Genomic DNA, 12806 nt, shown 5'->3' on the forward strand with positions numbered 1-12806 from the left:
CTTGTGGGTCGGGACCCCATTTGGGGTCGAACAACCATTTCACGGGGGTCGCCAAACAAGGCTGTCCGCCATTTTTTTCCCCTTTTCTTTGGCCACGCCCCTGGCACCCGGTGATGTATAAGTGGTTGGGGGTCACCACAACATGGGGAACTATATTATGGGGTCACAGCATTGGAAAGGTTGAGAACCACTGTGCTAGAGAAAGATGAGTCTTAAGAATATCTACAGGGCCATAGATCAGAACTGGACTCCAACTGCTCAAGTCACATCAAAGTGGTCTTATATGATTAGCTGAAACAACTGTTCTTTTTTATTATTCTATTATTTACTTCTGTTCTGTTTACACTCTTTTCGTTTCCTCCTTTTTTTTGTAAGCTGCCTAGAGTAGCCCCATGGCGAGATAAATTTAGATAAGTGGCAAATAAATGTAACAAATGAATAAATAAAAATAAGTTAAAATCTGCTAACTTCTAAGAAAATAAGCAGAGTCCTCAAGACTGCTAATCCAACCACCTGTTTATTGCATCCATGTCCTTCCTGTTTGTGAAGTCAGCCCAGGAGAAGGCATTCAGTTGGGCCATGCTGTAATATGGGTCTTGTAGAAGGAGGGGATGGTCCTTGCTTTTTTAAAGGAGTGGTGTTATGCCCCCTTCTCAAGAATATTTCTCTAACTATATTGGACTGTTTTTATCCAGAAGATGGTGGGGCTGTTACTACTGAGGCCTTGGACTGGGCTGATTATATGCATCCTTTTCAATGAGGTTTTCATATTCAAACATATATGGAGACAGCATCAATTACACTTGTTTATGGCTTTTGGTAGATCTAAAATATGGGTAGTGCAACCATTCTGGTTATTTTGATTTCTCAGAGGCTTTCCATACCATCAACCATGGTATCCTGCGGGATTACTTGCAATGATTGGGGAACTTGGTATTTTGTTGGTTTATCTTGCTTTGTGGTTGAATTCATTCAATTTTGGCATTAGGGAAGAGATTGCATCCAGGTTCTACACTGTCACCTTTTATTTAAATGTGGCATGAGGTCTCTGGGTGGGTCATTTGTCAGTTGGAGTCAGATATTATTCCACTCCATTTTCAGCCCATTAGGTTGTCTTTATAGAAAGTGAAAACTGTATTCAAAGTATTTGCTTCATTGTTATTCAAGAGAAGCAAACTTTGACACCATTCAATAAAACAATACATTTACATTAATAAAAAAGCATGTTGAAATGAAGGCTGAAAAATGTATACATAATTTACTCCAGATATTCATGGTTTCCTCATATTACTATTACTTTAAGTTGATATGGCCAGTCATTTACATTGATCTATTAGAAACAAAGAAAATCTAGTGACTTGTCTCCTGTGAAGCAATATTTTTTTTTCTTGTTTAATGAATGCATTGTATCTACATCAGTGGTTCTTAACCTTTTTGAACGAATCGCCCCCTTGAGCCAATGAGGAAATTGTCATCACCCCCCTCCCCCAACATAACTTCTCAATCACAACATGGGAAATAATTCTTCAATTTATGCAAACACTTTTTTTGTTTTCTTTAAAATTGTTCATCAGGACATATCGATGCAAATAATTTATTTCCAGTCTTTTCCCCATATCTCCCATATTCTGGCCAATGGCGCGCCATTGTATGGGTAGAGGCTGCTGTACAACACGCATGAAGATAAGCAATGCCTATTTACATATATACAGCGTTCTGTACTGAAGCTAGCTGGAGGAACATTTGAAAACACAATTCAATCCACTAATAGCGAGTGATCTGATGTTTTTGTACGACAGATATACAGCCGTTCACTGTACAAAAAAGTCTCAAAAGTCCCAAAACTTCATGCTCCATCGCCCCCATATCGCCCCCTTTTTGTTCCTTCGCCCCCATGTCGCTCCTTTTTGTTCCATCGCCCCCCTGAAAAATGAAATCGCCCCCTGGGGGGCAATATCGCCCAGGTTAAGAACCACTGACCTACACCATAAATTTTTCTAGGATTTATTTTCAATCTGCATTTGCTTATTATCATTGATTGCAGAAGTACCAACAATGTACTATTAATACTAACTAGTAGTACATTGATGAATGACCCATCATAAATTAAAACACCAATAGACTAAACATTACTTCGCATAGGATTTTTTGGCGCATTCTGTACATACTATTAGCAATGTATCATCAAGTATTACATAATATAATTCCAACTGATAGGATTCAGGAGAATACCTTTTTCTGCCTTGGTTCCATTATATCCCTTGAGGTGAGATTCTTCCCCACCTCTGAAAGAGCCTCAAAACCTGGCTGTGCCAATTGGCCTGGGGTCCCAATGGGGGCATCCCACTGTGATAGTTAGTGGACTAGGAAGAAGATCACTTCATTGAATTACTTGACAGTGAGATGGGCAGCATATAAATAAAATAATGCATGTACAAAATAATCATATATCTTTTTCTTTCAGGCTACTGTATACATTATTTCATACTGACGCTGCTATTTATCTTTTTTTCCATCCCAGATTCAAGCCAAATATAATGTACAGTATGAAAATATTTTCTTTCTGTGTAACATTTTGGAACAGCTTCTTGAAACATACAGAGAGCAAAAGAACAAAACCAGTCTTTGTTATGAAGTAAAAGAGAAGAAAAAGATTTTGCAGGACATTGATCAAGCTTTGCTCCATCTCTCTGATGAGTTTCCCTTGTTCTGTATTTATTTATGGCGCCTGGGTACACTTTTGAATGCAACAGAAATAGAAACTGAAGGAAGAAACTGACCAGCTTTTGCTAAGAAAGAGGCCACTGAATGAGAATGAAGCTCTGAAACAAAGGTGTTAATACATTTTTTATTTTATTGGTGGCAGATATTGCTTGCTTGGGTGTTTGGCAGTTTCATGATGGCCAGTTCAGTTTTTGGGTGGCTAAAATTCGAGCAACATTTATAATATTTCCCTTTGAATAAAGCAGATTAGCTCTGATACTAAAAATTAGCTGTGAAATTAAATTTTAGCTTTCTGAATAGTCTTCATGATTAGAAGCTGCTATTTATAGATTATATTTTCTCACTCAACAGCTTTCAAGAAAAGGTTCTGAACTATTTTCTGTTGGAAAGCACTAAATACATTTCCACAATGAAGAATTTCTCACATTCTTCATTGTGACCATTAGATGTCTGCAAGCTCTGATACTAAAAATTAGCTGTGAAATTAAATTTTAGCTTTCTGAATAGTCTTCATGATTAGGAACTGTTATTTATAAGTTATGTTTTCTCATTCAACAGCTTTCAGGAAAAGGTTCTGAACTATTTTCTGTTGGAAAGCACTAAATACATTTCCACAATGAAGAATTTATTACATTCTTTATTGTGACTATTAGATACCTGCAAGGTGTAATAATTAGACTATCATATTGTTTATAAATCAAGTGTGTAATCCTTGCTGAAGTTTTGATGTATTTTAAAGCTATATGAGTTTTATTGCGAGATGGATAGATGTGGAAAAAAAACTATTGTTTTCTTTTGGTATGATGAATAATTTTTAATACAAATACATGTATATATGTGTATGTGTATTATATATATAAAATATGTGTGTGTGTGTGTGTGTAATATATATATATATATATATATATATATATATATATATATATATATATTTGTGTGTATATATAGTAGCTATATAAATTGCAATTTATTCCAATATAATTAAGATTGAGTCATAATTATTCTACAATGGATAAGGGGGAATGATGAATAAACACGCTACCCTCCCTCTTCAACTTTAATTACTGAATAGGGAATTGTTTCCTAAAACATCTTGCAATGAGGAATATCAATGTGGATTCAAAATTGATTTTTTTCTATCAAATATTTTGTTTTTAATTTTCTCAGAATGAAACCTTAATTGACCATAATTAATTATGCCACAGTTTGGCTTTTGATGCAGATTCAATTTCTGACTGATTCTCCATAGTTATCAATTTACTTCCTTTTCAAAACAGATCTCTTAGCAGAGATGTACAGGTCGAGGACTTTTTAAATTGAAATCGCAACACAAGGTCAAAAGGATAAAAGTTTTCCCTTCTTTCTTCAAGAAATGAATGATTGGCACATCCATAATTAGGAAAGATCTATCATTTACAAGTACTTAATAAAAACCCTCTAGTACTCCAGACAGCTCCTGTAATTAATAGAAGCATATCACATAGATTTCACCATTAGGTGAAAAGTCCCAATGCTTCATCCATTTTTTTGCAATATATAGTAAGTTTCTGAATATCTGAGAATTTTGCTGTTTTTAAAAAGATCTTTCAGGCAATTTACGTACATAATGTGTACCTTGGCCATTAGCCATTTCAACAATTAATGAGAAAAAAATAGAATGGAAAGCATTGTTCCACCAAAAGTAGCTGTCTAAGATTATAAGAGCGTAACTAAACTGCAACAGAGAAAAAAATATAGGAGAGAAGCAACACTATCCTTACCCTAAGCTTTTAAAATGAATAGCTTTTAAAAATAATCAACTATTTGCATTGAAAATATGAAGTTAATGGTATTTTTATTATTGCAGGCAAAAGGTTTTCCTCTAGAATCTATATATGCTCTCAACTGTTATAGATTTTTGTTTATACAAAACTCTTGACCATTCATAGTTTTGATCAGGGGAAATTTCCAATATTTGCCTTCATCATCAAAGAATCTATTATTCTGTCTGTCATAACCTCATGTCTTCTTTGCTCTTCAGATTTCTTCTGTTCTATTTCAAATTACCTGTGTCTTACGATGAATAATATTTCCCATCAATCATGCCCAATATGAAAAGAGGTGAGTGGAGAATTGTTTCACCTGAGCTGATAACCACTAGACAGCCGCAAAAGTTTATAATGGCAGCTTTAGGTGTGGATGGAAATTGCATCCAAACATCTGGCAAGCCATAGGAAATTCCTTGATTTGAGGGATCCTTGTAGCTTTAATTTTCATTTTTTACCAACATGAATTTACTATATTCAGTTCAATAATTCAGTTAGGCAGTTGCTCACGTTTCTTTTTGTGCTCACTGTTAATCGTTTTTATCATTAAACTTCTTTAGTTAATGAGAGAATCATTAACACAAAAATGGAGTGGAGTCTAATTACTCAACCAAAGTAGTAGCATATTCTGATAACCCTTCAATACTTATAGCCGAAAGGAATAATTAGCTGAATTCTTTCACTGAGCTAGGATAAAACAAGTAAGATGAAATCATCAAATCAAACATTTTGCCAGCAATTAAATGTTTTACCCAATAAGGCTCTAGAACCACTTATATCAGAGAAGATAGCCTGTGTTCAGTGCCAGACAAAACAGCTCCTTTGGTAGATTTAGCTTTCTCTTTGCATGCTAGTTTTGAAAATTACTCTTGATTCTGAGCTCAGCACAACATGCTTCCTTTCAAGCTAATGTTGCTCATTAGGCAGACATAGGAGTCTGCTGCTCAATCAACAGACATAATGGAGAAGTAGAATAAATAAAAAAGATACTTCCTGTTCCTGTAGGTTTATAAATCATGTGCTTTTCAGTTTTACTTGCATTCCTTCAAATATAATAGAAGATGAAATCATACAAAACCTGGAAACTGCACAAGAATTTTACAGTATATCTTTTTCTACTCAGATATCCATTTGTGGGAAAGTAGAAGCTGCAAAGACATGAAATAAAACATTCCAGCTCCTCCCTTTCTTCTCTTGGCTCTTTTCTTTTTAAACTGACATTATGATGATTATAATGACGATGGTGAATACTGTAACTCCCAGACAGTAACTTGGCACTCCAAGGAGCAAAACGGTGCCCCACTGTCAATTTCTAGACTTACAGTGGAAGATATTTTTGACTTATATATTGAATTTAAGACATTGGACTGTTGCAACCATGGTGTGGGGAAATATTTTACCACAGAGGACCCCCAATCTGTTATATATTCTGGATAGCCTCAGATTACTTTCTTCCTTCCATCTCCCACCAAAGGATTCTGTCAGAAATGATATTATAGATATTATTCAGAAGTGAAATTATTTAAATCTAATCCTGAATATTTTGTTTTGGCACTTTTAATTTTGTTCAAAATAGGCAGGGAAATCTTCCTAAACAAATTTATTTATGTCAGTCAAATATATCACAGTAAGTGTTTTTGACAACTGTTTACTCTATTATAAGTCTTCAACAAATCTGAGAAAGATAGCAGACATTCTAAATATTCAGATATGTCAGCACATCATTGTGCAGAGATAATTATTTTTCTTACCTTTCATTCTTTTGATTGTTTTATGTTAGAAGAAAAAGATTTCACTTTGTAACATTCAGCGTCAGCCTTGTATCTCACCATAATCTATTTTCTGTCTTTACTTTTGTTTGTACGTATCTCACAATTTTTAAAAAGTTATGATGCCTTTATGTGATCTTAGTTCTAATTAACAAAGTTGTTTAAATGATTCATAACCAATAATGAGAAGCTTTAATTCTACGAGAAAAAGAAATTATTTACAGGCAGTCCTTGTGTAGCTACTACAATTGGGATCCGCAAGGAACTCAGTAAGTGAAATGGTCATTAAGTGAAACTGCAGCCGTGCTTATTGTCATACTTCAGCATCCCTTTGTTTTACAAAAGGTTCCAAAGTTGTTTTTTTCATCACCATCATAACTGAAGGTTTGCTGTCCAAGGACAGTTGCTAAATAAGGACTATCTGTAATCGAAGAGCAGGATAGAAAATTATATTTTGAAGAACTTTCAAATTTGTGACATCTATTGTCATGTTCAGTCTAAAGTGGAATGGAGAAGTAAGAATTATACCATCTGATTCTGTGATATGGTTTTTCATGGTGGTATTCAAAGGGTGACAAATACCTGCCTTTGATAGGGTAGTCACTTTTAAAGTAATTTTATCTTACATCTCCCCCATTTATTGCAGGAAGCAACTAGAACAAGGATAAGCAGTTTGGGCTCCGACGATAGGGGCTTGGACTAGAAGACCTCAAAGGTCTCTTCCAACGCTTATTCTGTGTTCAATATAGCTCAGGGGTAGGCAAGCTGGCTCAGGAATTCTGGGAGTTGAAGTCCACGAGTCATAAAAGAGCCAAGGTTGCCTACCCCTAATATAGCTAATTAGGAGAAAGCTACGGAGCCTTGCAACGTCTAGCTCAGTGGTTCTCAACCTGTGGGTCGGGACCCCATTTGGGGTCGAACGACCATTTCACGGGGGTCGCCAAACAAGGCTGTCCGCCATTTTTTCCCCCTTTTCTTTGGCCACAGCCCTGGCACCCAGTGATGTATAAGTGGTTGGGGGTCACCACAACATGGGGAATTGTATTATGAGGTCGCGGCATTAGAAAGGTTGAGAACCACTGTTCTAGCTGAACAACAATTTTTCTTTTCAAACAAAAAGATGCATGAAGAGAGTATATCACATTTATTACATTAACAGATATATTTCTTAGGACTCCTAATAAAGATCTTTTATGCTTGTTTTTTGTTGTATTGAGTGAATCCTACTGAATCTGATTCATAGAAATGATGCCATCAGATACGACAAAGAAAAGAACATCATAACATCACAGATGTTCAAACGCTCTTAACACATAGGGTTCCACTTACTGGTTTTCATGTTCTGACTCAACCCAGCCAAGTGCCGAGCTTGTTCACTGCCTAACTGCACATTTAGTGAACAGGCCAGAATTATGAGAATGGAATCTATAGGTTTACCAATTGCATTTAGAGAGACTTCTCTATCAAGGGAGGATTTTAAGGATCTTAAGATCCTTTTTTATGTGCAAGACTATATGTGTACCAACCCAAAGCCTCTTATACTTTCCAACATGTACAAATGATACTGGGACCAAATGGGAACCCTTGTGCATGAGGGAGTTCATTTCATCACAGTTGCTGTATGAAAGTATGGAAGCTTTCTTAGCACATAATTAGCTTTCATAAAAGATTTTAGAGACGGTGCAATTCGATAAACTTTCAGCAGGTCTCAGGTGACACAACTGAATATAGATAGCATGGATCTCTTCTAAGCTGTACTCTATACTACTCAACCTAGAGATCAGTGGGTAGATATCAGTTCACTCCATCCTACATAGAGAAGAAGCAATAGATGAATAGTTCTTTTTTGTTCTAAACAGGATTTCTCTCTCTCATATATATCTATACATATCCCTGTAATAGATATATGGATCCCTGATGATAATACTGATTAATAGAATGAGGTTACTAATTTCCAGTGTAGCTCATACATAATTCTGTTTCTGTTGTCACTTTTTCTGAATTCTGAGCTTCCTCTGATTTTCATGTATTTCCTCTATATCAGTAATGTCACAGTTAAGAATTCAAAGGCATCTGGTAGCATCTTTCCAAAAATGCATTTTATTTAAAAGGCATAAGCTTGATTAGTCAGGTGATGTGAGCTGCAACTCACAAAAGCTTATGCCTATTAATAAAATGTGATAGTAAGGTGCTACACATCATCTGAGTTTGGCTATCATAGATTAATATGATCATCCTTTTATTATATCTACAGTCAGATCATTAATGTAAAGCCTGAGAATTAAATTTGATTCTTGCTAATTTCACAGGGACATCCTTATAGTTTCCGCATTTTAGAGGTTCTTTGCCATCATCACCTTCTAGGACTTTTTTTAAACTTCCCGAGCCAGAGATTCCTATAGGTAGTCACAAGCTGACTACCTTGCTGATCAGTTTGTCAGGGAGGGATGGGAAACAGTATACATCAAATCAGCCTCTCCTTTATTTGGTCCAGACTTAACATCCTGGACATCATTTTCTAGATAGTGTCATAGGTGTTTTCTTATTTCCAATAGCCACCAAATTTGCTAAGCTCATAGATATGTAAATTCGTTTTAGCCAAGTATTTTTTTTCATGGTTTCCTAGCTTTTATTCTTGGTGGCAATGAGCATGTGATCTGGTACAGCCAGAAAAGACTGTTTTGAACACTTTGGGCAACAGAATAAAGATAATTGAAAGGTTTGACTTGTGAACGTCATTTATTTTGATATGTAGTAGACTTATATGTCAGTCACATTATGACAAATAGGTTGCCTGTCTTCAATGTTGCTATTTCAATGGACTAAGAAGAACAAAGGACATTTTTTAAAAAATGTCCTGAAAGAAACTTGAGATATAATCAAGCAGAAGACTCACACTGTCCATTTGCTGTTTCATGAGTTTTTTTTTTTTTCTGGGTAGTCCGTTCAGAATAAATCATACATGAAGATCTATGTTCAGGGAAAATAAATAGCAAATTTCTGTAGTGAAAATACTAAGAAAATAAGTCTGGCATTTAAGAGCATGCATGTCAGCTGTATCTCTTGTTTCTTCTAACCTTTAAAGTTAGTTCTCCATGTGGTCAAAATGTGTAGGACTCTGTGCATGGCCCTTGCCTCATAATGTCCCTGTCACAAAAGGCACCACTCTTTTCATGACAAAATTCAGAATATTTGAAGAGAAGAAGTTATACTGCACACATATAGACAGGATATTCCATGTGATTACAAACTATAATCATCCAGGTTTACTGATCATACTTTTAAAATCTTCTACATATTGGAAGTTATGGTGATAGAAATGTTGGGGGTCAGGTTCAGAACACCCAGATCTGCCCCCTTGCATTAAATTAGCATAAAAAATAACTCAGGAAGAAGGACTGTTAAATGACTACAATCCAATGGTGCACTGTACACCTATGACAGGATTACTAATTTTTAGCGGATCTTTGTAAAACGTGTACTAGGATTGAAACTTAAGAAATGATAAAGCAAGTTACGGTTCAATTGCTAAACAGTTTAATATTGGAGTTATATTTTAAAAGTGTTATTACAAAACCTGCAGACAAGAGGGAAATTTTTGCTTACTAAATACGCATTATAAGTATTGCAGATATATCCGTGCCAATAGGAGGGATGGGAAAATTTTGCAAGCTCAGTCTGTTTACCTCAGTCCTCTGCCCTGTGAAGTATGTGTAATTATCAACAGAAATAGAAAAAAAGTGACTTGCATCTGCCAGAACTGCTTTTGTGCCAGCAATTAGGACAGTATGATAACCTAAACTGTAGAAGTACTTGTATCTTATTTGCCACTCAACATCCACATATCCTCTCCATTGAATCAATAATTTGATCTACCCTTCCTGCACCAAGAATCAATAATAGAATGCTGAATTTTTTCCCCCTCCATTGAGATGTTAGTGTGAGGCAGAAGTGCATGAGAGGGGCCTCGTAGGCTAAGAAAGTATGGTGGAAAATTGAGATATGTTCAGCATGTGTGGAATGTATACATGAAAAATCACAGGACTGACCTGTGTTACAATAGGTCTAATCTAATAAACTTGACTTCCAGCTTCATAGATACCTATGGGATAGAAAGCTACATCTCCATCAGTGATTAAGGATCAGTGGGCCGCAGTAGCTCATGTGGCAAGGATGCTGGGTCTGAAGACCACTGAGAGGTCGACAGCTCGGCAGTTCAAAACCCGAGACTGCGAGCTGCATAACGGAACGAGCCCCCATCAATTTGTCCCAGCTCCTGCCCACCTAACAAATTGAAAGCATACAGGTGCAAGTATGGTAGACAAATAGGTACCACTTCAGTGGGAAAAAAAATAACAGGGATTGAAAGGAAGCCCTTCGGGCATTCCCTGCGCAATGGTGATGTCACTGGCTAATCCTTTCAACCCAGAAGTGCCTTGGTAGGTGTTTTCAAATAGAATGTAGCAGTATTAAGATGGTCTGCAGAATGTTAGGACTCGGAGATTTTAGTTGATCTTTTAAGGCAATGCTGAGCAGTCTGAATTTCCTGAAAAGCAATATCATTATCAATAACAATACTAGACTTTGGGAATAAGGGAGAGAGAAGTATTTGACAGCAGGTGCAAGTGGTAGTGTTAGATGGCTTAAGATTGTGAGAGCTGAATGGAGGGTTGGAATCATTAAAAAGCAAACTCAGTTATAGGTCAAAAGTCAAGCCTCATAAAAGATCCCACTAGTAATTTACATAGCAACAAAGAGATTCTTTGCCAATTAATTGGAAGGAAATCTAACAGTATCTTCCTTACCCAATCACTACAGAGACTAATATCTCTCTTAAATGGATCTAAAACCTGGAGGATCAAATGAAAGCTTAGAAGACAACAACGAATGCTAATCACAGTATTTTCAATAATTAAATTATTCTTTTGGAATCTCAACTACACAGAATAAAATTGTTTGATTGGCACTGTGAATATTCCTAATCAAACTAATTTTAATAGAATTTAGGGGGAAAAATTCTCTGTCCACTGATTCTTAAATGAAACTGAACATGTGAACAAAATGCTCATTATGTGAAGGTTGTTATTGAGACTGGCTCAAAAAATGCTATTGTTCAATTCCTACATGCCTACTATAAGATACTTTGCATACATCTAGACAGGAATCAGGGAGATCTCAGTGGCATTTCCTAAGAAAAAGAAAACATCAATCTACCCAAGTTTTACTAAAGAAGGTTCACACAAGAAAAGAAATTTTTCCAAAGCAAGGATCTTGCTAAATCTCTGCAACCACTATATTTTATTTCTTTTTCTGCTACATTTTTATATTTTAAAAAAACATGATCAATTTGGCCATGGATCACTGTCATTTCTAATGTTTTCCCAACCATTCCATGTCCACTTTTGAGGAACAGTCATTGGTATGGAATGGAATATCTCATGTTCCTGTTCGTTCTGGCGTGATTTCTTTCATTGGTCCTGTTTGCAAATAAATGGATCGTTCTGGCATGAAGAACATTTTTTCAGCTTTGGTTAAGTTCTTTGTATTCTTCTATATTTGGTCTTTCGATCATATGTGTATCTCACGGGATGGCTAATTTTAGAATTGTTGTTTTGAACTTTCATTACTTGTATTGACCCTGTTGCTGGGACTAAAGTCAGTACGTTGATTTATTTTTTTTTTAAAAAAAAATAAGACTAGGAAAGATTTGGTAGGAGTTCATACATTTCCAGGATCAGCCTTAATCAGAGAAGAAAAGTTCCTGAAATGGTTTACTGGATAAAGCCTGGGCCATTTTATATGCACTTATTCTGTCCTTCAACTAAAGCACAACTAGAATATGCTTCGGGGAGACCAGAAGTGAAATTATAGAGTTATGCCTCAGCAAGATCTGGTATAAAACAATTCTACAGAAATTCCATGCAGTCCATTCTAAGAGGTCATTCCATCATCCAGCTAATTCAGGGTTGTTGTATACTCCTCTCTTTTTTTGTCCTATTTTGCAATCAACTCTAGCAAAATTGATTTGTGTGCTGCTGCCTGAATGCATTTTAACCAGGCTCTTTTGCCGCATCTAAAGTCCTCCCTGGAGCAGTGAACTGTGCACACTATGTGAACCCAAAACCCTTCAGACTATTTAATATTCTGGGATTTATTTCATCCTTCGCTCTGTGAATGTAAATGGCATTTCACTAATTTTATCCATACGTGTACAGCCTTCATAGTTTATCAGGTTCTGATGCCCCTTACCTTTATCAAGGAACCAAACCTAAAGGTAGCATTTGTTTTAGTTTGGTTTGGAGAAAGGCGTATGGAAAAAGAAGAAAGAAGGAACTGGTCAATGAGGTGGGATGGGCATATCCAAATATTTTCTTTAAAAAAATACAATGCAAATAAATTGCAATAGTCTTCATAAAATTTCTAGCACAAAGTCTGCTTTACATAAAATACATATTCTCATTTTAATATATCAAACTCTAGATTATTGTGAGATTAATAGATACCTGAA

General features: G+C 35.8%; 1 protein-coding gene across 6 annotated transcripts in view; it reads left to right on the forward strand.

Moving 5' to 3' along the window:
- The window catches only part of MEI4 (meiotic double-stranded break formation protein 4), a 215096-nt gene that overhangs the window by 116559 nt on the left and 85731 nt on the right, over positions 1–12806 (forward strand). For 4 of the 6 annotated variants that reach the window (XM_039367093.1, XM_039367092.1, XM_039367089.1 and 1 more), the window contains 2 exons: positions 2522–2833; positions 4745–4824. The exons of 1 other annotated variant lie outside the window; for it this stretch is intronic. In XM_039367093.1, the coding sequence (XP_039223027.1) occupies positions 2522–2779 (258 nt within the window). In that variant the 3' untranslated portion in view covers positions 2780–2833; positions 4745–4824. Of the gene's footprint in view, positions 1–2521; positions 2834–4744; positions 4825–5652; positions 6845–12806 lie in introns of those variants that run through there. One more of the 6 variants, XM_039367090.1, reaches the window with a different exon arrangement.

This window comes from Crotalus tigris, unplaced genomic scaffold, assembly GCF_016545835.1.
Source record: "Crotalus tigris isolate CLP2741 ecotype Arizona unplaced genomic scaffold, ASM1654583v1 scf7180000020550.821452, whole genome shotgun sequence".
Taxonomy (NCBI): domain Eukaryota; kingdom Metazoa; phylum Chordata; class Lepidosauria; order Squamata; family Viperidae; genus Crotalus; species Crotalus tigris.